The 25,997-nt window shown below is 38.7% G+C and overlaps 4 protein-coding genes across 4 annotated transcripts; 3 read left to right on the top strand and 1 right to left on the bottom strand.

Moving 5' to 3' along the window:
• The first annotated feature begins 2,566 nt into the window (after positions 1 to 2,566).
• LOC149386639 (plastidic ATP/ADP-transporter-like) lies at positions 2,567 to 5,378 on the top strand. The gene is made up of 5 exons (XM_089625829.1): positions 2,567 to 3,474; positions 3,573 to 3,827; positions 3,933 to 4,076; positions 4,172 to 4,519; positions 4,782 to 5,378. The coding sequence occupies exons 1-5, from the start codon at positions 2,710 to 2,712 to the stop codon at positions 5,130 to 5,132; spliced, it is 1,863 nt and encodes a 620-aa protein (XP_089481955.1). The 5' UTR covers positions 2,567 to 2,709; the 3' UTR covers positions 5,133 to 5,378.
• Positions 5,379 to 7,636: 2,258 nt separating this feature from the next.
• Positions 7,637 to 12,510, top strand: LOC149386638 (Phototropic-responsive NPH3 family protein). Its single transcript, XM_089626728.1, has 4 exons — positions 7,637 to 7,920; positions 9,423 to 9,913; positions 10,759 to 11,013; positions 11,964 to 12,510. The coding sequence occupies exons 1-4, from the start codon at positions 7,695 to 7,697 to the stop codon at positions 12,294 to 12,296; spliced, it is 1,305 nt and encodes a 434-aa protein (XP_089482854.1). The 5' UTR covers positions 7,637 to 7,694; the 3' UTR covers positions 12,297 to 12,510.
• Positions 12,511 to 12,703: 193 nt separating this feature from the next.
• Positions 12,704 to 15,814, bottom strand: LOC149386637 (trichohyalin). Its single transcript, XM_089626822.1, has 7 exons — positions 15,548 to 15,814; positions 15,347 to 15,462; positions 15,123 to 15,241; positions 14,863 to 15,025; positions 14,547 to 14,776; positions 14,122 to 14,419; positions 12,704 to 14,015 (listed from the first exon to the last, which is right to left on the bottom strand). Exons 1-7 carry the CDS (start codon positions 15,704 to 15,706, stop codon positions 12,902 to 12,904), a joined length of 2,199 nt encoding a protein of 732 aa, XP_089482948.1. The 5' UTR covers positions 15,707 to 15,814; the 3' UTR covers positions 12,704 to 12,901.
• A 3,080-nt stretch (positions 15,815 to 18,894) lies between these two features.
• On the top strand, positions 18,895 to 22,604 carry LOC149386636 (PII, uridylyltransferase (DUF2921)). Its single transcript, XM_089625875.1, has one exon. It carries the CDS (start codon positions 19,216 to 19,218, stop codon positions 22,411 to 22,413), a length of 3,198 nt encoding a protein of 1,065 aa, XP_089482001.1. The 5' UTR covers positions 18,895 to 19,215; the 3' UTR covers positions 22,414 to 22,604.
• The last annotated feature ends 3,393 nt before the right edge of the window (positions 22,605 to 25,997 follow it).

Here is a 25,997-nt window from a genome sequence, read left to right as displayed (position 1 = left end):
TGTCATATATACGTAAACTTTTAAACCATATATACTTCTTCTAAACTTCTACAACTGTTTTTTTTTTGTTTTTTGTTTTTTTTTTCTCTTGGGTCACTTGTTTTGACTTTTGGTGGTCATGCTACTGGTCAGAGTTAGATTTTGGATATTTGGGGGAGAATATTAATGGGAGAAAGCTTTGGTTTTTACAACATTTCAGAACTGAGTTTAATGGTTAAATAACTATATTTAATTCATTTCAAACTTGATTAGGGTTAATAGTGTACCCATTTTGACGCACAATGTTGAGTAGGATCTGATTGTCTAAACGGGTAGATAAAATGAGAGTTTTATTTCTCTTTGCGAGAAGTATAAAATCCGTTATTAATTTGAAAAGAGATGAAAAGAAAAAAATAAAAATTGATTCTCAAACTCATGAATGATTGAATTATGGGAGACTGAAAATCCAAAATCGCAAACTGTAAATGCAATTCGTCGTGCGCGTTGTATCTTGAAAAACATTTGCTCGTCGATTCGAGCAATATATTGGGATGAAAACATGACTTTCTAACATACGATGCCTTTTTCTTAATAATTTTTCCCTTAATTCCGTTAAGATTTATTTTGCGCTCTAATTTCATTTTCCAAATTGTATCTCCAAATTACTAATAAAAAAAAATGCTACTTGTCTTATTTTGGGTTTTAACCTCAGATAACCAATATTTTTTTTTTACTGTTAAATGTTAATTTGTTGGGTATAGTGGAGGAAAATTGTCTGTTAAAAAGATTAAATAAACGAATAAAGAGGATATTAAGAGCAGTTTGAAAAACATTTGTGAGGCTTACATCACTAATTTTTTAGCCTACTCGTACGTCCTAAATGAACTTAATGAGTGATTAAAAATATTGACTAAAATATCATAAGCCAACTCCCAAGCACGATAATTTGACTTTGGATATTGCGTGTTCGTTGTTATTGAGTTGTCAACCAAAACTTGAAAATATATTCACATTAATCGTTTCTCCATCTCGTAATTCAGTCACTCCTTTAATTGATGATGGTCCATCCAAACTGTAAAAAGAGATATAACTTAATTGTTGTAATTTAATTTTAAAAGAAATCAATCCAGCAAGATATATATACTACATATATACCTAATTATATTTTTTTATATTTAAATTTATACTATTATCGAATGACCCCAAAATAATAATTCGTCTAAGATTTCTATTGAGCTCGGATGAGTCAAGTAGGTTGAAGAAGTAAAAGTCTGGTCACATATATTGCATACCAAAAGATTTCTAATGGAAGAGAGTTTGTGTCTTTGCTCCTTTAAACGTTGTATTATTTCTTTTATGTATGCTATTATCTCATCTAGTCATTCAAATTGATCGGTGCCTTACCTCGATCGAGTATTAATTAAAATGCTTCTAGGATCATCTTCGATATCTCGTACGTTCTTACGAGTTTTCTTCGCATTTAGAAATCTATAATAATAGTTAAAGTACACAGTCTTTTATTCCTAGAAATCATATTCATAGTTTCAAGAAGCAAAAAATATTTGAGAGAGAATCCAGTAAGCCTAGTATATATTATGTATGTATGTGTATGTCTAGATTTTTTTTTAGTGGACTTAATAATAATAAAAATGAATTAATATTGAACACTTGCGAAATTATTATTTTGTTGTTATTAAAATATATCTTAAAATCAAATATATAAATTAATATATCTGATATGGTATGAATTATATATTATATTTATTGAGATTTGAAAATTTATGTTATTTTATAGCCGAGATAATATTTTGTTTTTTGAATAACTATCGCCGATATTATATAAAAGAGCTTTTTTAAATGTTAAACATGTAAAGAATCTGATTAACGATATTGCCAGCATGGTAACCGTGAATATCTCGATGTTGAATATATATCGCTTGAAAAATAAAGGCAAAAATCACCACATTTTTCTCGTCAAAAACACCACCAACCATACGAGAGCCCCTGGAAATCAATGGGTTCACGTTCATTGCTTTTGTATCTCACGAGTCGCTCTCTCTGTCCCGTGGCGTTCCCTTCAAAGTAGATTAAAAAGTGCAAAATCAAGAAAATATCTAGAGAAGGTTTTTTTCGTCATTTAACAAAACCAATGGCATCTTAGGTATTTTGCTCGCCAAATTATTTAGAATCTTGAGATGAGAAGAGAGCAAGATCCTTTATTAATACTCTTCCACGTAAACCTTTTCCAATACATCTTTTTTTGCCTACCCCAAACACTCGCAAAAAAACACAAATAAATTGATAAAAAAACTTGATATATATTTAAAAAAAAAAAACTCCACTGAGTGGTAATGTCTGCTTAACCTTGTCTTCTTCTACACAATTTAACCGACGATTTAAAAACAAGTTGAAAAAACCCCTTATCTCTTCACCAATTTTTTTGAATAATACGTATAAACGATATTTTATTTTATTTTATTTTTCAGTTTTTTTTAAATTCAAAGGAAAATTTTATTTTTCCGTATAAAATAAAACCTAATAATATATATAGAGAAGATATATGCACACACGTTTTTCAAAGTAGAAATAGGGGTAGAAGCAAAAACCAATATAAAAACCAATCTTATCTCTCTCACCTCTCTCTCTATATTACCTTCTTCTACTCTTCCCCGGGTCTCTCCTACTTCCAAGACCTAGCGAGAGAAGGAGAAGAAGAAGAAGAGCAACGCCATGGAAGCTGTTCTTCAATCCAGAGGGCTTCTCTCTCTCCCCCAGAGCCCAGCCAGAGCGAGGCTCTCAGCGCCGTCGCAGGGCTTGAAGCTCCGACTCTTGTCCACCAAACCCAAAACCCTCGCTCCGATATGCCTATCCTCGCCGGGATTCTCCCCAAAGATCCAGCCTTTGACCGCGACGAGGGTCAACGGCCTCGGCGCGAGCGAGAAGACCCCGTTCATCTGCCGAGCCGAAGCCGCGGCGGCGGCTTCGTCGGTGCCGGAGCCGGCGGGAGAGTCGGCGAAGTTCATGGGAGTCGAAGTGACGACGCTGAAGAAGATTATCCCTCTGGGTCTGATGTTCTTCTGTATCCTCTTCAACTACACGATTCTGAGGGACACCAAGGACGTTCTCGTGGTGACGGCCAAAGGAAGCAGCGCCGAGATCATTCCGTTCCTCAAGACGTGGGTCAACTTGCCAATGGCGATTGGGTTCATGCTTCTCTACACCAAGCTCGCCAACGTGCTCTCCAAGAAGGCTCTGTTCTACACCGTGATTCTTCCGTTCATCGCCTTCTTCGGGGCCTTCGGGTTCATTCTCTACCCTCTCAGCAACTATATCCACCCCGAAGCCTTGGCCGACAAGCTTCTCGCCACGCTCGGTCCCAGGTTTCTCGGTCCCCTCGCTATCCTCAGAATCTGGAGTTTCTGCTTGTTCTATGTCATGGCTGAGCTTTGGGGCAGTGTGGTTGTCTCTGTCCTCTTCTGGGGTTTCGCTAATCAGGTAAAAGATTCAATCTTTTTTTTTTGTTAGACCTCTAGTCTTGACTGATTTTTCTTGTTGAATTTGAGTTTTGACATTAATTTTTATTTTTTTTGCAGATAACAACAATTGATGAAGCGAAGAAATTCTATCCTCTGTTCGGTCTGGGCGCGAACGTGGCTCTGATCTTCTCGGGTCGGACGGTGAAGTACTTCTCGAACATGAGGAAGGCTTTGGGACCGGGCGTGGATGGTTGGGCTATGTCTTTGAAAGCCATGATGAGCATTGTGGTTGTGATGGGTCTCCTCATCTGTGGATGCTATTGGTGGGTCAACCAGTACGTTCCTCTCCCGACCCGAAGCATCAAGAAGAAGGTAATGATGACACTGACCCATGTTAAATATGGCCGAAAACATATCTGTCTCTGGTTACTGATGATTAAAGTTTCTATCTTTTTTCGGTTTTTTGTTCTGTTTCAGGAGAAGCCGAACATGGGAACAATGGAGAGCTTGAAGTTCTTGGTGTCGTCGAAGTACATCAGAGACCTCGCCACCTTGGTCGTGGCGTACGGTATCAGCATCAACCTCGTCGAGGTCACGTGGAAATCGAAGCTCAAGGCTCAGGTAAAAAAAAAAAAAAAGGAAACGAAAGAAAGAAACTCGATCTGCTAAATATTGAGACAGTGATTAATGGGGTGATTGAAAACCTTTGTTTGTAGTTCCCGAGCCCGAACGAGTACTCGGCGTTCATGGGCGACTTTTCTACTGCCACGGGGATAGCGACGTTCACGATGATGCTTCTGAGCCAGTTCATATTCAACAAGTACGGTTGGGGAGTGGCTGCGACCATAACCCCGACGGTTCTGCTCTTGTCCGGGGTCGGGTTCTTCTCTCTCCTCCTCTTCGGAGCCCCTCTCGCCCCGATGCTCGCCCAGTTCGGAATGACTCCGCTCCTCGCCGCCGTCTACGTCGGAGCTCTCCAGAACATCTTCAGCAAGAGCGCCAAGTACAGCCTCTTCGACCCCTGCAAGGAAATGGCCTACATTCCCTTGGACGAGGACACCAAGGTAAAATCTAATCAACTCTCTTTCACACACCAATACCATGTTTATATCACAGGGTTTCATAAAGATCGAAACTTGGCTGCAATAAAATAAGTAATTTCGTTACCACTAAATTTGACAAAACGCTCCTTTGTCGATATTATACTAAAAATCTCGCGCCGGGTCCCATTATCTCTGTGGACCGATGGGCTCTGATAACATGTCGAACATCGTTATCATGGCATAGAAAAGACCGTAATGATTGTAATGTCTGCGTTGTTTTTAGGTGAAAGGGAAAGCGGCGATCGATGTGGTGTGCAATCCGCTGGGGAAGTCCGGGGGAGCGCTGATCCAACAGTTTATGATTCTGACGTTCGGGTCGCTGGCGAGCTCGACGCCGTACCTCGGGGGAGTGCTGCTGGTGATCGTGCTGGCGTGGCTCGGGGCAGCGAAGTCGCTCGACACGCAGTTCACGGCCCTCAGGACCGAAGAGGAGCTCGAGAAGGAGATGGAACGCGCCGCCGTCAAGATCCCCGTCGTCTCCAACGAGAACGGAACGCTCCCGAACGCCTCCTCCTCCGCTCTCAACCCCGCCGCCTCCGGAGACTCCGAGACCCCGTCGCCGCGCAATGCTTGAGCTCTTTTTTTTATTATTATTATTTTTTTTTTCGCTTTTAAATGTTTTCTTTTCCCAAAGGAGAAAAATATAATAAGTTTAGTTTCTTTTTGAGGTTTTTTTTTAATTTTTTATTTATATTTTTTTAAATTTTATTATTAGCATATTTTGTAGAAGTATGGCATATTTACTTTATTGTTAATTTTTTTTTTCTTGGCATTTGAGTTTTCTTTTTCGGCAACTGGTAGTGTGCTCTTATAAGCTTTTGATCGTGATACAAAATTTCCGGCTTTTGAGTCACAGATTTTGTTAGGGGTGTACAAAAATTGACCGAAAATTGGTTAAACCGATAACCGAACCGATCCGAAACCGAAATTCGGTGCCACGTCATCAAACCGAAAATTCGGTTCGGTTAACCGAAACCGAATTTAAGAATCGGTTCGGTTATCGGTTTTGAAAATCCAAAAATTCGGTTATCGGTTATTTAACCGAATTTTTTTTTATCCGGTTTTGAAACCGGATAACCAGTTTTAAAACCGGATAACCGATTTTAATCGGTTAACCGATTTTAATCGGTTAACCGATTTTAATCGGTTAACCGATTTGAACCGGATAACCGATTTGGATAATTGTAACATCTTTAAAACTGGTTAACCAGTTTTGAAATCGGTTAACCGATTTTTTCGGTTAACCGGTTTCAAAACTGGTTAACCAGTTTTAAAACGGTTATAAAACCGGTTATCGGTTTTACAAAACCGGTTAACCGAAAATTCGGTTAACCGATTTTCGGTTTTGGACCAATTCGGTTCGGTCATTGGTCCAAAATTTTCAAAACCGAAAATTCGGTTTCGGTTTTCAAATTGGTCCAAAACCGAACCGAACCGAACCGATTTCACCCCTAGATTTTGTATAAAATGAGAATTTATAATAAAAAAGTCTATAGTGGGTGATGATTGAATGGAAGTGTAAGTATGTCTATGTAAACGCCAAAGTAGAGATCCAAAGGAAGATTGTGTGGCGGCTCTTCTGTGAAAAGACATATATGTCCATGGATTTGCAGTAGAGCCCATGTTTCTCGGACTTTGTGTGATGATGGGCTTTTAGAAATGGGCCGAAATATATTTTTAAATCGTTCATTCATCGGCTCGGCTGCAGAAACAACCAAAAATGGGAACTCACGTGTCTGAACATACATAATGTGTGTTAACAAAACAAAAAATAAAAGTTGGCAAATGCAGAGCGGAATATAGTTGGCCTGGGAATGGGAACGGGAATGTGAATGTTCTTCGAAAATGACTATAATGGTTTGTTTGTTTGTTACTTCACTCAAATTGTTTTTTATTTTTTGTTTTCAGTTTTTATAATCATAGTTTAATAGGTTTTTTTTTTTTTTTTTTTTTTTTTTTTTTTTTTTTTTTTGTAGTTGTGTAATAATTCATAAGAGAATTAGGCATCGAGATATATGCTAACTGAAAACTTTTACCGCGAATATCGTTATCGTACCTATCGTATTGATAGTTGGTCACATAGTTACCGAAAAACACCACGTTTGTCGTTGGAGTCGGGACGACAATTGTCAGATTTTGAAACTTAACTGTTATTATTAATAGTAGAAATTGATTACTCAACGAATGGATCACGACTCAATTTACGCTTGAGTTTTCTTGCCAGAGTTGTAAAGCTTGAATTTTCCGGGAAACGAAAACAAATTCGATAGTTGAAAGTGAGAAAGATGGATTGATGTTGATAGGAGAGAAAAAGATGTTAAGAACTTAAGATGAGAGAGTAAACTAAATGAAAAGGAAAAAAAAAGGTTAAGAAATTGGTGAAAAAATTAGGAAACACCTAAAAAATATTTTTTTGATTTCCTTCATTTAAATAAAATATAGCTTGAAAACTTTTTAAGTTGTAGTATGACGGTTATCAAATAAACATTGATTTTTTTTTTACTATTTAAGTTAGAAAAATCAATAATTGTAAATAATCATTTATAATTGCTCGAATTAATAGCCACTTTAATAATTAATAATGTATAATGACGCTGGGCGGTAAGTTTTAGGGTATTTCAATCAATTTACGTGTCTAAATAATGGGTCATGACTATTTATCAAAAACTTATTAAAGATTGGCTAAATGGTAAAACGTAAATATATGATTATATATCTAATAAACCCAAAAAATAAATATTTATTAGCATAACATTATGATATGAGATATTTTGACATAATAGATATTATGATCTATATCTTATAAAACGCCATAAACACACGTACACATAAATATATATGACGCATAGAGTTCGTTTCAAGTCGTTGTCGCTCTTGGGCATGGTGTTGTTATTAAATTTGTTCTTCATGCACAGAATCTGACATTTTTGTGTGTCATACTCATACTAAAGGGAATATTTTCATTTATAGCTCTTGTCCTCATGCTCGTTCTCATCCATATTCTTCTCAGCCTCACAACCTCAAAAAAACCAATATATAAAGCCTGTTAATAGTATACTCTACTAGTCCACAATAACACATATCTCCAATATAGAAGAACTAGCAACACAAGTACTACAATCACACAGAGAAAGTAATGAGCAAGAGATCAGAAGAGCCTCCGCCGGAAAAACAGGGGCAATTGAACTCGTCGGAGCGGTGGTTCGACGATGGTTGTATTCTAGATATGGACTACTTTGTGAAGACAATCTCGGGCATCAAGTCCAAAGGAGTCCGACCCGACCTCCTCGGCTCCATCATCACTCACTACGCCTTCAAATGGCTCCCCGAACTCTCCTCCTCCTCCGCGGCCGCCTCCACAGGTCCCCCTAATTTTATTTTATTTTTAATTTTTTTTCATTGAAACGCTTTTAATAATTTATTTTATTTATTAATTATAAGAGTAATTGTTATATTCTTTTTGTTCATCCATAACAAAATTACATATATAATTGATTCATTTTAGACACAGGATGGAGTTAGAGAGCTTATTTAGGGAGGGATAATATGAAGAGAAATGAAATCTCAGTTGGGCAAATGTGATTTTTTTCTTTGGTAAAATAAAAAATATACTAATTAAATAATAATATATAAAATAATTTCATCCTACATTTTTATCAATTCTACATGGGAAAATAACACATTTATACCCTGTGTTTTAGTGAAATGTCGAGTTTAACCATCGGTTTTCAAAAAATACCGTAGGAAGGATAGCATTAAAGAATCATAATGCTTGGTAAAGGGTCTTATGAACTAATGTCGAGTTCATACACTCTGTTTAACTAAAATGAGGAAATTATACCCTCTATTTAACTAAAATGATGAAATTATACCCTGAAATAGACAACAGTGTCACGAATATTCTTTTTATTGACTTTTCATTGACGTTGACTATCATATTTATATATAAACACCAATTATCTTTATTCATTCGCGCCATATATGTAATTTATTTAAAAACTAAAAAATAAACAACAGTCTCTTAATCGTGAAGAACACAGAAAGAGGCAAAAGGGTAAAAATCGATAGTTGATAGTCATCAAAATCGCATATTCGAACAGAGAATCCAGGATTTAGAGTTATAATTCGAACACGGAATGAAGTCATTTCTTAGGAGGTATGAGTTTTATTATTTAATTTCAATTTAAGGCTATTTTTATTTCAAAATTGAGAATTTGGAAGTTAGGGCAGTGATTTAGATTTGATTTGGTTTTTCTTATATAAGAGTTAATATCAATGAAAGGGAGATTTGTGACGTTGTTATTCATTTCAGGGTATAATTTCATCATTTTAGTTAAACAGAGGGTATAATTTCGTCATTTTAGTTAAACAGAGGGTATGAACTCGACATTTTTGAAAACTGAGGGTTAAACTCGACATTTCACTAAAACACAGGGTATAAATGTGCTATTTTCCCATTCTACATTTATAACCCTATTTATATAGTTTTTTTTTTCTTCATATATGCCGCCTTAAATAATTTTATTTGTCAAATTTGCTCAATTCCAAAGGAAAACTTGAGGAATCAAGATTAATGTTAGCCAACATTTTAAAACTAAGCTCTATGTTTAATACTTCGGGAAAATCAAGTATTTGGGTAGGTAAAACGTTTAAAATACCCTTGTTAGAACATTTCGAAACGATTAGAAATATGAGGACAAAAACTTCGAAATTACTAAAATATAGGAAGGTAAAACCTTCGAAGATATAAAAATGAAGGCAAAAACTTCAATATTTTTGCCTGCCTCTAGATATCTTTGTTATTGAACTTCAATGTTTTTGCTCCTCTATCTTAAATTATTTGATTTTTTTTCATAATTTCTAGCTGCGTCGCTGAGCGCGAATCAGGCGCCTTCGCAGAGCGCGACAGTGTCGTGGATGAAGAAGCGATTCGTGGTGGAGACCCTGATCGGAGTGCTTCCACCGGAGAGGGAGACGGTGCCGTGCGGGTTCCTCCTGAGGCTCCTCCGGATGGCGAGCATGGTGGGAGCCGAGGCGGGGGTCCGATCCGAGCTCGAGCGCAGGGCGGCTCGCCAGCTGGACGAGGCCTCGCTCGGGGACCTCATGATCCCCTCATTCGAGCACACCTCGGCCGTGCTCCTCGACGTCTCCCTCGTCCTCCGCCTCCTCGCGCACTTCTCAGGGGACGACGGTGCCACCGTCAAGGTGGCTAAGCTTGTGGACTCGTATCTCGCGGAGGCCGCCGTCGATGCCAACCTCACCGTGACCGACTTCATCGCTCTCGCTTCGGCTCTGCCGTATCATTCGCGTGCTCTTGACGACGGGTTGTACCGAGCCATTGACACTTATCTCAAAGTAAGTAATTATTGGTACGCAATGCGGATAGGAATTTCAAAAAATTCACGGGGTAAATTTAGAAAAATTATACAAATTTGAGCTAAAATTATAAAAAATTTAGGGTAAAAATTACAATTTATAAAAGCTGAGGGGGGCATTGGACCCTCCTGGACCCAATGCAGCTCCGTGTTTATTGGTAGGAATATTGTAATATTTGCACAATAATTAAGTTTTGTAAAAATAAGTAGTGAAACAATTAAAATTTTTGAAAATTGTGAGTATAAGTTGTTCATAATTTTAATGACTCTTAAGAATTTTTTTGATAATTATATATTGCTTATGTACAGAGATCAGTATTTTTGTATTGACACTATCTGAAGAAATTTGGACGACATAATAATTTATAATTTTGACTATTTTATTCAAAATTAAATTATTGATTATTTTGTTAATCAACGAGTTTAAATAATTATTTTGGGTATTATTAATATATGGTATGTGGTGTGGATCGTGTGGCTCTTTGAGCTCGTGTATGAAGTTGAATTGATAGCTGTTTATTTTAAGCCATGTTATCGTATTTTTAAATAAATATTTTCGATGCTAATATGCGTTAAGAAGAAAAAAAACAGTTGGCTGAAGTTAATATATATTATTCATGGTTTTTATATGCATGTATTGCGACGAAACCTTAATATTTCAATATCTCGGTATATATATATAGACTTAAAATTTTGAGATTTTTTTAAATAAAATTTCGGTTATCAACAAAACATTGAAATATCATAATACTACTATAATATCTTGAAAAATACGGAAAATTTTACACAAATATTGCGATTCCTTAATCCATTGACACGTGGCAGGCACATCCGAAACTAGCGAAACAGGAAAGGAAGAGCCTATGCCGGCTAATAGATTGCCGGAAGCTTTCCCCGGAAGCGGCCCTCCATGCGGCCCACAATGAGCGGCTTCCGGTTCGGGCAGTGATTCAAGTCCTCTTCTCCAACAAAAACACCACCACGCCCTCCCTCTCTGCCGATTGGAGCGGCTCCTTCACCGCCACGCGCCGCCACGACACTGAAGTCCGCCGCCTCCGTGACGAACTCCTCCGCCTTCAGGTAAAGATGATTTTCTCGGGTTAGTTTTATTAACTACCACTCACCACAATTACTTGTTAAACCGTTAAATGTCGTAAGAGAGCTATATATATATATATATATATATTTAAAATCTCACAAAGTAGCGTACTTGAAATATTGTATTTACAATCTAGCCAACGTTTTAAACATATTTAAAATCTGGCAACATTTTATGACGTGACATCATTAATCAGATATCACTTTCATGATTGTCCTTATTATTTTCATATGTTAATTTTGATAAATATACGTTAATCTGGATAAATGGCTAATTTATTAAAATAAATGAAACGTTGATTAGTTCTTTAAAATAAAGTTTTAAATTGGCTAAATAGTTATAGCGTCTTTTTTTTTTTAGTGAAAATTGTGAAAACATCGATTTTTTCAAAATGTTCATTATAAGAAAACATATTTTTAAAAATCTTGCGCAGTTGCCGGTTTTTAAATTTAAACTCTCACGACCTTTATTCTAACAAGAAAAAATTGAATACAAGTCCGATTCTCGTATTCAAGTTAATAACCACAATTTTTATAAATAAACAAATGTCTAACTCGTGATGTATGCTTTTTTTTTTTAATTATCAATATAAATATTTTGACGAAACGATTATTTTATCACCGGTGAAGATCTATTTCAAAATTAACAACGAATTTTAAAAGAAAAAAGATACTACACATTTGTGCAATTTTTAAAGTTTGTGTCTATTTTCTTTAAGAATAACTCTCAAATCAGACATTTACCCACTTAGCTAAATGAAAGAAAAGAAAAAATCAAACTGTTTAAACATTAAGCAGAACAAGTGTCTAGCAAACATAGAAACAATTAGTATTCATGCGATTAAATTGTTTTGGTCATAGTCTAGAATAAGTTTTAAACAATAGGTAGATTACGTAATTTCTTGGTTTAATTTGTAGTGCTTTACTTTCAGGCCCAGTTCGAGGCCATGAAGGCCCACATGGAAATCCTCCTCCACCACAACAACAACATCACGAGGAAGAGCAAGAAGAATAAGACGACGGCGATGTCGAAGTGCCAATCGCCGCACGGCGGAGCTCCGTCGTCGGTGCCATCGGCGTTCAGGTTTTTCCGGTGGAAGAAGTTTGGGTTTGTGCGTAGCTCGGTGAAGAGCACTAGCACTGTTGCCACTGGCACAACTATGAACAAGGTCGTTCACGACAATGTTTTTGAGACTCCTTTGAATGTCAATATGAAGACAAGGCTCGTTAGAGGTCCACCCAAATGGAGGAGATCTATATCTTGAATCTTATTCGTCTCTGTTTCGTATTTTATGTATCATCTCTTTATTGAACTTCTAATACAAGTTTTGAATATATATATAGTTAGTTTTGGAATCTCCAAATGGATAATGGTTAGAGTGCTCATATAAGTTGTTATACTGCTTCGTCGTTGTTTTCATAGGTGTCTTGTGGAAGAAAAAATATGGGGATTTATTTTAACTTCTGTTTTTATTTATTGCTGATTAAATATATTTGTATTTAATTGATGAATACATTCAACCTTATCGAAACCGAAGTCAATGGAATTCGTGGGAATACATTTTTGTTACAAAAAATTAACATTTATTAAATTACTCTATGAAATCGGTTAATGCAACATGGAAAAATATTTGTACAGTGTTAATATAGTAACAAGTAAACAAACAGTAGAAAATTTTAATGGGAACAGTGTATAAAAGACAACAAGCTGTTATTACAGACTCTGACAAACAAATCGTATAGACAAATCAAATAACAAGGTTAAACTAAAGAGATCTTCACACATAATTATTACGAGTAATAATATGAAGTACAAATCACAGAGACAAAACGAATGAATCAAGTAATAAGTTTGTAACAATGGGGTGTTTCACATCTTCACTGCTTTCTTGATGGTCCTTAGGGATGACCTGAGAAAGCCATTATTTGGTGTGAAATGAGCTGATTCATAATCATCATCACCATCACTATTCACCATTGGCTTCTTTCCAATGCAATCAGCTCCTTTTTTCATTCCCAGAATGATCATCGGCGAAGATGGGATTCTCCGCAACACTCTCGAGCTCTCACACCTCGCCACTTTCCTCTCTTTCCCAACACTTTGGTGTCTTCTTTCCTCAGCAACCTTAATCTTATTATTATTGCCATTTCCATTTACTTCCTCTCTCGGAGGCTCTGATGAATTATTCTTGGCCTCTTCTTTCTGCGGATACTTGAGATTCAGTTTCTTGATTATGTCATCACTCTTATTCGTAACAGTAGTGATATCAGCTTTGTTTTCGAGCTGGGAATCGTAAAAGTACTCCTCTTGACCAGCTTTCTCTAACAGCATTTGGAGCCACTTCTCAACATTACCTTTTCCGCGCTCTGTCCTTGTTTCTTCGTCCTCTTCTTCTTCTTCCTTCTCCGACACTCCTCTACGCATTGGAAATCGGATTTTCTGTTCCTTCTCTTCCTCGGCAAGTGTCTCCTTCTTCTCGGTAGGCTCAGCCAACAACTCATTGGTCTGTTTGATGACTTTCTCATCCTCGGAGACAACAATGGCTTTACCTTTACCTCGATCTTCGCGTCTTTTGTCAATTGAAAATTTGTTCTCGGATTTCTTGATCAGAGACCGTCGCTTCTCATCTTCACCGGCGTCCGAGCCTTTCTGTTCCTCCTCGAGGAAGACTCGGAGCTCCTTGTGCAGAGGGGTTCTCGGTCTGCTCGTCGAAGGCAAGTAGAGAATGGTTTTCTGTTCTCGCTCTTCGTCTTGACAATCGACCAAAGCGGAGGAGGGACCATCGTCGTCCTCCATTCTCGATCTCTTCCTTCCTTGATCCAACTCGGGCCTTATCTGCTTCTCGAGCTCGTCTCGTTTCATGTACTTCTTGTAGAGATCTTTCTCAGACGAATCGCAGATCGCCTTCTGAGCCTCGAGCCTCGCCACGAGAGCGCTGCTCGCAGCTTGGTTCAGCCTCACCTGCTCTTTGTAAACGACACTCCTACATAAGAAACAAACTAAGATCAGTCTTCTTTTTCTTCTTCTTCTTCTTCTTCAATATATATATATATCTATATGTATAATTCATATCGGTGAAAGAATCATACTGGTGCATAGCATCTCGGATCATCTTCTCGAGCATGGTCTTATATGAAGACTGTGCCTCGGCTAAGCGCCTGCACTTTTCGGCTCGTTTCCTACGCTTTATGAGCGCCATTTCCAAGTCTTGAATGCTCAGCTTTTCCTCTTCGTTCCTTCGTCTCATCTCACTCACTTCCTCGTCGAGTCTCGTCGCTTCGGTTTTCAACTTCACGGCCTCGTCTCTCTGTCTGAACGAGTCTCGGGCCATCACAATCGCTTGATACGGGTTCTCGTTCTCTTTGCTGCTACTGAGTCTTCCAACACCTATATCGACAAGCAGTAATTACGAAGAAAAAAATAAATAAATGAGGATACGCATCAGAATTCGGGTCACTAAAACTCTAGCAGAAACAACTTTACTTCGAAAGAAAACCGAAGTCGATGCACTAACCTATCGCAGGAGAGCGAGATCGGAGTCTATTGTGGTCCACAGACTGCAAAATCGACGACGACGACGAGCCGTGGAAGTCTCTCCGAGATGCGACAATGGCTGCCGGAGCGAGCCCTTGCTTCTCTTTAGACTCGACGAAGTGCTGAGGAAAAGAGTGAGAGTCGACGGTCTGCCCGGAATTTAGCTCCTCGTTTTCTCCGTCGGCGAACAGAAACGAGAACGCCCTGTGCCTGTGAAAAAGTAGAGCTTGCTTATATCAGATCCTTGAAATTTCCCACAGCTTATGAAGCGCTACGAGAAAAGTAAGCTCTCCGACCTGAAATCAGAGTTGGAAGAAGCGAAGATCGACATGAATTGGTTCACGGAGATTCCCAGCTGAAAATCCCACCACGGAATCAGAATCTCGAGCTTGTTGTGCTTCTTCTTGCTGGCCTGCCATTGCAATATCCTCAAATTACTCGGCACGGTCAATCCTCCTCCTGAGAATTTCGGGAACCCACCATCAAATGATTACATTTCGATTGGAAAAAAACAGCAATTTAATTTTTATCTGAGTTATCAGTTGTGTACACTTACTTGAGCAAGGAAACCAATGATCGATCTCCCAAGCGAGAGGCGAAGAGGAATCGGCGTGATAGTACAGCACATTTCCGTACGGATCAACCCGAATCACAGCGGGATCAAAACCGGCATTCCTGAATCAAAGAAAAGAACAAAAAGGTCAGAGATAGTGTTTTCACAAGGAAGAAGCAATAATTGAAGAATTCAGTTTTTTTTTTTTTTTTTTTTAATTTTATTACCCAAGGTGGCTTAGTTGTTTCCACAAGAGGCTAACGAAAATTCTCGGATTCGCAGTTCGTTTCGCTTTCGGATCAATGATTGGGAAAAATTGATCCAAATCTCTTGCTCTCATAGCCTGAAAAGCGAAGTAAACGAGTTAGTAACAGAGATCATAAAGGCTTCAGAATTTAAAACCCTAGTGTTCGGATGAATCTGAATACCTCGTGGTCCTGAAGAGAATAAGGCACGAAAGTCAAAGGAGGACCGTGACCGTACGGTCCGGAGCCGCGGTCCCGGCAGAGCCTCGCGTAGGCCATCGGAAATCCGACGTTCTCGTCGACGACCATTTCGTCCTCGCTGAAAGCGAAATCGGAAGCCATTTTGTCGTTTCTGTTCTCGTTTCCTTCGGAGAGAAGTCTTGGGTTGAGTTCAATTGAGTTGTGGAGCTGAAACAGGACTGCCTAGGTTTTTAGTTCTCGTGAAGAAGGTAAAGTAGAAGATAACGGTCACATTTGGAATATTTAAAGTAGTTTTTTTAATTAAATTCCAAACGACTCTGGGTTTTGAAATTTATGGCTGCCACGTGGAGAAGCGGCATAGGGGCGGTTTAACGGCTACATAATGGGTTGGTCCACAGGCAATAAGTATAGAGAAAACAATACATCGAGTCACTTTTTATATGCCAAAAATACCCTCCCATTACCTTGCAACGGTAATGGATTATCATCGTTGAAGCTGTTTGACATTTTAATCCTTTCAAAAGTAAGGCCACCATTTTAAGTGCAATTAAAGCTTGAGGCCACCAATTTTTTTTTTTTTTTTTAATAACAAAGCACTATTGTTTGAATGATAAAAGATAAATGCAAAGCTTGAGGACCAAGGTTCTTTCTCCTATCTCCTCTACCATGTTTTGAACATGATTACGTCAAGCTATTTTTTTTTTTTTTTAAATAACAAAGCACTAGTGTTTGAATGATAAAAGATAAATGCAAAGCTTCAAAAAACCATCACAAAGGGATCACCCTTTTCAGCGCTAAGTGCAATATAGTTCCTACGAAATAAGCAATAATTTATCTAGCAACCATTTCTCTTTAAATTCAACCACTATAAATTAGGAAATCAAGGTGTGTATACCCAGAATATTGGCTGGATCACTTTAAAATAAGTGTAAAATAAGACGACCTATCATTTACTCTTAAGAAAATAACCATAAAGCTTTTAACGGTATTATATGACCATTAAAACAGCACTTAATTCTACCAGAAGTATAGTAGTTTGCAAACTTAAAAAGAGTTTAAATTTTTCTTAGCAATACTACGTAAGCATAGTTCTGAATTGGACATTCAATACTTGAGATTCATATTTTATCGTATTCAAAAGTACAACAAAATACTATCGCTGAAACAAACGCATAGTTTGACCCCAAATAGGTCCAAATACAGCCCATAGTTCCCATGGGTTGGGCTCAACAAAGCGAGTGGAAAGTGAAAAGGGAGTGAAAATTACCATCGTTATGTCATTTAAACACTTTTTTCCAAGAATATCCCATTTTTCATTCTTTTTTCTTTCAAGAATATCTCATTATTTTGACAATACCTCATTTTAAAAGTTTTTTTCCTTGTTATTACAGTTTTTCTTTGGGTTGGGCTTGGCTTGGTAATTTTTTTTTTGTTTTTTTGTTTTTTTTAAAGAAGATAAACAAGCAAACTGGTCAAACTTTGGACCAAAAGAGACTAGTATTAGCAAAGCTAATATTCTAGATAAAAAAAATCATGTCCTTGTTAGCAAAATTAAGTATGCCCCTTTCAATTGATTTTCTAGTTATTACACAAATGCTCTTGTTTTATTTATTTATTTATGGAAAATGCTCTTATTAGTTATTACAAGTTACCACACAAAGAGCACATGTTATATAATTAAGGGTTAATGGTGGCATAAATACCTAATGTTTGAACGAAACTATACTTATGTACTTAATCTTTTTTTTCGACGGCAATAATACCGAACGTTACGTTTTTGTGTTTCCGTCACTACCTTTATCGTTAACTTATAACGGATGTCCACGTGGCATCATCATATTTAATCTGCATATTTTGCATTAAAGATTGTCTCTTGTCAAAGCTTATTTCTTCCTTTATCACGCAAAAAGTTGCTCGAGAGACAATTCCACGAATCCAAAACCGTCCTATTCTCGAAGGCGGTACAATCCGGAAATTTCTCGGTGAGAAAGTTGCTCGAAAGGTCGACGAACTCGAGCTCGGGATTGCAAGTCGCTTTCGCCGAGATCCCTTCGCTGAGCTGGTTCTCGGCCAATCTGAGGGACCGGATCGAAGGCATCGAGAAGTGCGAGGCCAGGACGGGCCCCACGAAATCGTTCCCGGAGATGTCGAGCCTCTCCAATCTGATCAGCTCCGACGGAATCTGCGACCTGAGCGAGTTGTTCCTCAGATCGAGCTCTTCGAGGAGAGTCAAGCTCTCGAGACCAGGCACGGTCCTGTTGAACGAGTTCTCGGCCAAGACAAGGCTTCTCAGCGACTTCATCGAGGACACCGAGCTCGGAATCTCTCCGGCGAGGAAGTTCGAGCTCACGTTGAGCGTCTCGAGCGATTTCAGCCGGCTGATCTTCGCCGGAAAAGGACCTCAAATCCCTAGAGATGCCAAAGACAAGACCTTTAAAGCTGAGAGCTTTGTGACGACCGTGAAGAGCGAGTCTGTTGAGAAGGATTTTGACATCGGAGATGTTCTGTTTCCGACGATGCTCAGCTCCGTGATGACTCGGTGTTCTTTGTCGCAGACGATCTTGAGAGAAGGCGAGCTTGGGATATAGCAGAATATGCAGATTAAATATGATGATGCCACGTGGACATCCGTTATAAGTTAACAGTGGAAGTAGTGACGGAAACACAAAAACATAATGTTCGGTATTATTGCCGTCGAAAAAAATGATTAGGTACATAAATATCGTTTCGTTCAAACATTAGATATTTATGCCACCATTAACCCTATAATTAAATATGTGGGACGAGCAATCACATTGAAATAATTTAATAAGGAATCTAAATTGCCTTTTCAGTTTTAATTTATAAGTTTTAACGAGTTGCTCAAAATACACTAATATAACATTTTTTTGATACTTCTAATGTTTCAATTATTTTACTCTTTCTCTGCAAGTCACTACTAATAATGTCAAAAAGAAAAATAATGTCTTTGTGTTTGCCACCGAAGAAAGTTAAGTACCAACTGTAGAGCATTAAATTAATAAAAAAAAAATTGTAGTTGATCACTTGATCTTCATCAAGGAACTTTGTACCCAGTATGAATTTGAGTCAACGTCAACTCCAAAATATCTTTGGACAGCTCAGATTGTCAGACCCACAGATAAGGAAATTAAATGACCAGCGTATTCATTTCGACGGTGGGGATTAACTCCTGTCAAACGCGCGCGCGTGAGAAACCAAGTTCAACGACTTCACAAGTCAATTGTTTGGTCTATTTTCCTTTTAATTACAAAAACACCCCAAATTCCAAGGGAAAAAAATAAAGTCGTTGTATTGTCATACTCATACACTTAAATCCCTGTACACAACGAACCACTCAAAAGCCAAAACTAGTCTTAAAATCTGGAACATTCTCTTTCTTTACATCATAGGCTTCGTTTCGTGATTCAGATTTCCTCAAACTGGATTCTTCTTTCGCTTCAAGGAAATCTGTTCAGTAATGTCTGAGATCGAGGTTAGTTCTCTTTCGATCACGAGGATCAATGTGACCTAGCTTATTTATCTAATTTGTTCCCAGAAGCGTTTATATAGTCTTGCGAGGTTAGTGGAATTGGATTTTTGAAGTATTGGGTGAAGTTAGGGTTTTGAACTTTTGATATTTTGGAACCACCATGGGTGTTTGGTCATTCGGTGTTGTGGTTTGGACTGTGTTTGGCCTGTTGAGTTTGGCGATTTCAAATCCGGACTTTTTGGTTGACCAAGGAGTCATTGAAGCCGATGGGATCGGTCAATCCGAGGTCGTCTATAACTACGATCGACTCGATGAAGTCAGGAAAGAGTGTGGATCTTTTCTTTCCTCTGCTTCCGAACTGAGCCGCGGAGTCCGACGAAGAATCGAAACCGCTCTCAGCTTCGAAAACGGAGATTGGAGTCAGGTCGAAGGAAAATTCCCGATCATGCCATTCGACGTTAGGTATCGGGAAAATAATTACAGATCATTCAACAACTACACGATGGCCGTTCAAGATATGACCGAACCGCTGAGCTTGGCTTCCTTTTGGGTCAAGGACGTGAGCCGCGACCACCGAACGAAGAACTCGATCGCCCTCAGCGGAATTCTGAACCTGGCCATGGTCGGAAACGGAGGTTTCGCGGATTACGGGTACGACAGAGACCCACAGTTCCGGATATGGACCGGCCAATCGCACCTCTCGATTCACTTCGAAGGAGTTTTCACGGAGAGTAACGGTGGGGAACGAGTCGTGTGCATGTTGGGGAGAGCAATGTTGCCGGAACGGGAATCCGGAGACTCTTCCGATCCGTGGAAATGGGTTAACGATACAATGCCGTTCGAGAATCACCAGCCTCCGTTGTTGGAGGACGATCGGATCTTGCTGGTTCTCCGGTTCCCGAAGAGATTCACTTTGACCAGCCGTGTTATCCGAGGGGAAATGAAGAGTCTGAACCCAAAGTCCAACCCGAAGTACTTCGACGATGTTGGGATAACATCGCAGCTCGGAAGCTCGGCGGAGTACGAATTCTCCTCGGAGAATCTCGTGTCCAAGGCCTGCAATCCTTATCCTTACAAGAACGATAGTTTGCTGTTCCCGGGGATCAGCGTCTACAAGGGGAACGGGTTTTGTCCGATCATCAAAGATCTCTCTCGGAATCAGTTCTTCACAGTCTTGCCGAACTGGAAATGCGACGCCAACGGGTCGTTCTGCGACAAGTTGGGCCCGTTCGGGGCGAACAAAGAGATCAACGCCACGGAGGGCGGTTTCAAAGGAGTCAGTCTCTACATGCAAGTCATCAAGTGCAAGCCAACGGGCTCGAGTCTATCGAACGGAAACTCTGTGAAGGTCTCGGCTTCGATCAGGGCAATCCTTCCGTCGGAAAATCGATACTCTTCGATGAGGAGATCAGGGGTCGACAACATGACTCTTTCCGCTGAGGGATTTTGGAACTCGACGAGCGGACAGCTTTGCATGGTCGGTTGCCTCGGATTTTTCGACTCCGAAGGAACAGGATGCGATTCTCGGATCTGCTTGTACGTACCGACCTCGTTCTCCATAAGGCAGAGAAGCATACTATACGGAACCATTTCTAGTATCAGTACCGATCCCGAGCTGTTCTTCCCTCTCTCGGTCGAAAAGCTAATGTTGCAGCGCATGGATTTTTATAACTACTTTCAATCTTCGAAACCAACTTACACGTACACGATGACCGGTTCAGCCGGGGCGTTCGAAGAGAGAAGGGAAGAGTTCAGCCTCAGAACGATGATCAAGAGGCCGTTTTTGAAGTTTCCCAAATTGGAGAACGCGGAGTCCTTCCAGTCGAGCCTCTCCCTCCTCTTCGAAGACCTCTCGCTCAGTACCGGCATAGCGACCAACGCGAAGGCTTTCAGTCGCCCGATTCCGGCCCCGGAGATCCATATCGAAATCCTCTCGATCGGTCCGCTGTTCGGCCCATATTACTCGAATCTCACCGACCGAGTTGAATCCGCGGATAGTCCTTACCGCACAAAGGCGCAATACACCGAGAAACAGTTGCTTCTGAATGTGTCGGCGCACCTCTCGATCACCGGAAACTCGAAGGAGTACATCAACGTGTCCTCACTTTTCGTGGAGGGTCTTTACGACCAGCGGATCGGGAAGATGTACTTGCTGGCTTGCAGGGACGTGCGAGCCTCGTGGGAGATTCTTCACGGCAGCGGGGATCTCGAAGACGGCCTCGATTGCCAGATCGAAGTGACCGTGGCTTACCCGGCAACCAGCGCTTGGCTGTCCGATCCCCGAGCCAAGCTCTCCATAGCCAGCAAAAGGAACACCGACGACCCGCTCGTTTTCAGTCCCGTGAGCTTCCAGACTTACCCGATCACGTACCGGAAGCAGAGGGAAGAGTTTCTCTCGCGCAGAGTTCTCGAAGGGTTCCTTCGGATCGTGACTCTCTCGATGGCGATCGGCTTCATTCTGAGCCAACTATTGCACGTGAACCGCGACGCCGACTCCGTTCCGTACACGTCTCTCGTGATGCTCGCCGTCCAGGCTCTCGGGTACGCCCTTCCGCTCGTCACCGACGCCGAGGCTCTATTCAAGAAGGACTCCTCCTCCGAGAGCTACGGACTGTCCTCGTACGATCTCGAGAAGAGCCGTGGGTTTCGCATCATCGACTACTCGGTGAAGCTTCTCGTGATGGCCGCGCTTCTTCTCACCCTCAGGCTCTGCCAGAAGGTCTGGAAGTCCCGCGCGAGGCTGATTTCTCGATCGTCTCCTCGCGTCCCGAGCGACAAAAGGGTTTTCCTCACAACCTTGGGGATACACGCGATCGGGTACGTGCTCGTTCTGACGCTTCACGGCATGGGGATCGGTCAAAAACCCGTCAAGTACGAGTATTCGAGCACGGGTTCTCGTTCCGTGAGCGAATGGGAGTCCGAGCTCGAGGAGTACATCGGTCTCGTCCAGGACTTCTTCCTTGTTCCGCAAGTCATCGGAAACTTGATATGGCAGATCGATTCGAAACCGCTCAGGAAGCTCTACTACTTCGGGATCACGGCGGTGAGACTGTTGCCCCATCTCTACGATTGGGTCAGACCCGTGTCGGTCAACCCGTATTTTGGGGATTACGAGTTTGTGGATCCGACCATGGATTTCTACTCAAAGTTCGGTGACGTGGCGATCCCCTTGACGGCCATACTTCTCGCGGCTCTGGTCTATGTCCAGCAAAAGTGGAGCTACGAGAAGCTGAGTCAGAGCCTCACTTTGGGACGTGTCAGGCTTTTGCCGAAACCTCACAGAGCCTACGAGAGGCTTCCAACGGCGTTCGAGGCTGAGCTCACTCCCACTCTCAACGGTAACACCTCGCGTGATTAAATTTTAATTTTTCAGGTCTACAGAGCTGTAAAAGAAAAAAAAAATAAAAAAAATAAAAACTAAAGTATGACTCTTGTTAGTTTTGATATTGTGTACTTTTCAACAAGTTTTGTTATTATTCACGTATCTGCCTATTTTAGCTTTCAATTTTGATATTCTTATGTTTAATCTCAAATCTTGAACTCAGAAAAGCTTTTTTAGCTCTTCTAAGAAGTTAAAGTTGTTCTGATCATTTTCACACAAATAATTTTGGATTGCATTATTTACTCTACTGATTTGAATTCTTAGTGTATTGGACCATACAAATTATAGAGGTGGGGTGAATTGTCATTGATGATGATGTAACATAGCTTGTTGATTCCATCAAAGGGTTCAAATTTTCAACCGGCTTTAAAACTCTTGTACAAACACTTTACTTATTATTTGGCAATTGGCATGGACCTAGTTGACACGTTTCATTTCTACATTTGAAACGGCCGACCCATTGCTTAGAATTGGGATCGGACGGTTGGACTGAAGAGGCCCTAGTAATTTTTGTTCAAAAACTGACCGGAGCATTCTATCAACTATCTGCAAAACGTTTACAAATATATGTGATTATACCGACACTCGCTATAATTTTGGACCAAAATCTTATAGGTCTATTTTAATCCAAAAATATGACTACCCATTACGTGTATTTATCTTTTTAACCGTTTTCTTCTCTCTCTCTCTCTCTCTCTCTCTCTCTCTCTCTCTCTCGCGTCTGATTTTTTATTTATGAGTTGCTGAATCCTCACGGGGTTTACTCTCGCTCTCATATATAGAACCGTTTATAGATTTTTTTGTTTTGTTTTTTTCATTTGAAAAATCCGTGAATTTGTTTGAAGATTTATTGACATTTTGTCAATTTATTGGCTTGGATGTCAATTTATCTTCAAAGATACTGGGAATTCGTTTGAAGATTCCGAGTCTGTTGAAGATTTATTGACAAAGATGTCAATAAATCTTCAAAAAAATTCTCATTATATTTGAAGATTTATTGACATCTATGTCAATAAATTTTTAAACGAATTTACAGATTTTTCAAATGAATTTTTTTTTCAAACGGTTCTACGACGCACTGAACTGCCGACTTTGACATGTCCGCTAGAAGGGCCCCACACTAATAGCGACCCACCGGCACACCAACACCAATTGACGACCACTATCGATGGTGGCACTCGCTGCCACTATCCGTCGTACTTTTATTGTCGACAATACGTGACTACGATACCACCTCCTCCTTTGATAGCACAAAATTTGTCATACTTTCTAAACACATTTATTTATCCTCCCCTAGAACGACAAGTGACAAAAGCCACTGCCGACATCAACACCAAGTAAAGAATAGGAGGGGTTTCGTTTTATTTTTTTATATATCTTAAAGTCAATTCTATCGATAGAGAAAGGTTATAGAGGAGAGAGAAGCACTTTGACTTATCTTCAAAAAATAAAGAGGCTCAAGTCATTAATAACAAGGGATTAATAAGGAAAAGGAAAATGAATCGTCGCGTAGGACACTAGAGAGGATGATACACCACACAATGTCTTAATAGTTTCTCGCGTTGCACCTCCTTAAATAAACGAGCACCATGTAATAAACTAATATATATATATATATATATATACACATATAATAAATTTTTGTTAATATATTTATATTTTTCTGCAAAATTATATCTAACTTTTTACCTGTGCAAATTTCTAATCTTAGTGTTTTGATTTTTTTTTTCCACAAAATTATATACTCTTAAAATTTGACTATTGAAATACGAAATTCAGACACGAATATTTGTTACTTTGGTTTTTTCTTTTTCTTCACCAAAAATCAACTATTTTTTTTATTTTTTAATTTTTTTTTTAACAAACTTCTCACTAACTCTCATAAACTTGTCGCTAAATCTCGTTTTTAATGACAAATATATCATGAAACTCAGTATTTAGTGACAAATTTCATAACAGATTTGTCAAAAAACAATTTTTTTTTTTTTTAGTAAAAAAAAGATCAAAGTTATAAATAGTTGTTAATAAATCTGTCAAATACCGTAGAAATTTATACCATTCTATGCTACATGCATATATTATCCTCTTATATATAATTTATTAATCATATATAACACTCTATTAATAATTTATTGAGCACATTATATTATTTCAGCCTCATGTATCAAGTTATTTCTTAGGATCAGCAACATTTGTTTCTATATATCTGATGATGAATACGACGTTGCCAGTAAGAAAATGGTGGCACTATATATATATATATATATATATATATATATATATATGTATATATAGATGTATATGTATATATATATACATATCAATTTCAATAAATGAAATATGTTATAAATCTCGAAAGAAAAAGAAGGATTAGAAAATTTGAAGTATTTAACTAGCATAAATTTATGATAGCGAGTTATTTGTAAACTAATTAAGCTTTAGCCGTGCTTGCTCAGTTGAGGCTGCTAGCATTAGCACTTACAATAATATGCGTATGGATTTACAGAATTTACGAATAATTAAACTAATATTGATGAAAACTAAAATATACAAATTATAGACAAAGAATTTCTCAAAAATATAGAAACTATAGATTGATCACAGCATAAACTAAACCTTAACCACAACAGCAAAATAAGAGAAACGAAAAGAGAAGCGTTGAAATTCGTTTGAAGATTTCAGTAAAGTTATTTTACGGCTTTGTCACAGGTTTTGGAATCGATCACTCGCCGGTTTGAGAATAGACGTGTCAAAATTGTTTTAAGAAATTCTACATATAGGAAAGTGAAAAAAACGACAATTACGCGTTTAAAAGATGAATGTCCAGTGTAGCACATACCATGCAAAATCACGCTTATAGTAGTCATTACGTAACTCTGAGGACCATGGCTAAGACGTATTTGGTATTCATAGAACCAAAAATTATGCATGATTATTTGATCCATTACATCATCGTACAAATAAAATAGAAATAGTTGCCATTCACTTGTTCAAAATTTGGCCACGTATCTAGATATTTGACTTACATACTCAGATTATTGCCTCTAGCAAAAAAAAAAAAAAAAAAAAAAAAACTAGACTAGGGAGGTTAATAAATTGTCACTTCTTTAGAGATATTTACCTAATTTTAGGCATCACTATTATTTGCTAGTCACACACAATTATTTAACTTACTATATAGGTGTAACCACGAACACTTAAATCTTAAATTTGTAATACGTTCAATTTTATTTATTAATATTTGTATATATATATATATATATATATATATATTTAACTTCTATAAAAAAAATACGTTCTACTTCACTACAAAAATTAGATTTTACAATAAAAAAATTGGTTGTAGGAGAATTCTATAATGAAAATATAAGCAGGCACGAAGCCAGTACTAATCCAAGTCCAAGGAAGGCTATAACTCCCCTCAAATTTTTTTTTTTGCACTTTTTGCCCATTTTTCATTTTATTTTTACATTTTTTTACCCTCAAAATTTACAAATCAGCCTCCCTGAATTTGTTTTTTGCAAATTAGCCCCCCAATCTAGATTCATGGCTTCGTCTCT

The sequence above is a fragment of the Urtica dioica genome, chromosome 9 (assembly GCF_054948205.1).
Source record: "Urtica dioica subsp. dioica isolate 48M chromosome 9, U.dioica_male_clone48M_v1_H2, whole genome shotgun sequence".
Lineage (NCBI taxonomy): Eukaryota > Viridiplantae > Streptophyta > Magnoliopsida > Rosales > Urticaceae > Urtica > Urtica dioica.
Note: the sequence above shows the minus strand (reverse complement) of the source record. Positions and strands in the feature narration are given on the sequence as shown.

Excerpts from the sequence above, each read along its gene's own strand:
- LOC149386636 (XM_089625875.1), top strand. The coding sequence starts at position 19,216 with ATGGGTGTTTGGTCATTCGGTGTTGTGGTTTGGACTGTGTTTGGCCTG.
- LOC149386639 (XM_089625829.1), top strand. The coding sequence starts at position 2,710 with ATGGAAGCTGTTCTTCAATCCAGAGGGCTTCTCTCTCTCCCCCAGAGC. Across the intron at positions 3,475-3,572 it reads TCTGGGGTTTCGCTAATCAG|ATAACAACAATTGATGAAGC; the intron begins GTAAAAGATTCA and ends TTTTTTTTGCAG. Across the intron at positions 3,828-3,932 it reads CCCGAAGCATCAAGAAGAAG|GAGAAGCCGAACATGGGAAC; the intron begins GTAATGATGACA and ends GTTCTGTTTCAG.
- LOC149386638 (XM_089626728.1), top strand. The coding sequence starts at position 7,695 with ATGAGCAAGAGATCAGAAGAGCCTCCGCCGGAAAAACAGGGGCAATTG. Across the intron at positions 7,921-9,422 it reads CTCCGCGGCCGCCTCCACAG|CTGCGTCGCTGAGCGCGAAT; the intron begins GTCCCCCTAATT and ends CATAATTTCTAG. Across the intron at positions 9,914-10,758 it reads CCATTGACACTTATCTCAAA|GCACATCCGAAACTAGCGAA; the intron begins GTAAGTAATTAT and ends GACACGTGGCAG.
- LOC149386637 (XM_089626822.1), bottom strand. The coding sequence starts at position 15,706 with ATGGCTTCCGATTTCGCTTTCAGCGAGGACGAAATGGTCGTCGACGAG. Across the intron at positions 15,242-15,346 it reads AAACAACTAAGCCACCTTGG|GAATGCCGGTTTTGATCCCG; the intron begins GTAATAAAATTA and ends TCTTTGATTCAG. Across the intron at positions 14,016-14,121 it reads ATCCGAGATGCTATGCACCA|GAGTGTCGTTTACAAAGAGC; the intron begins GTATGATTCTTT and ends TTTCTTATGTAG.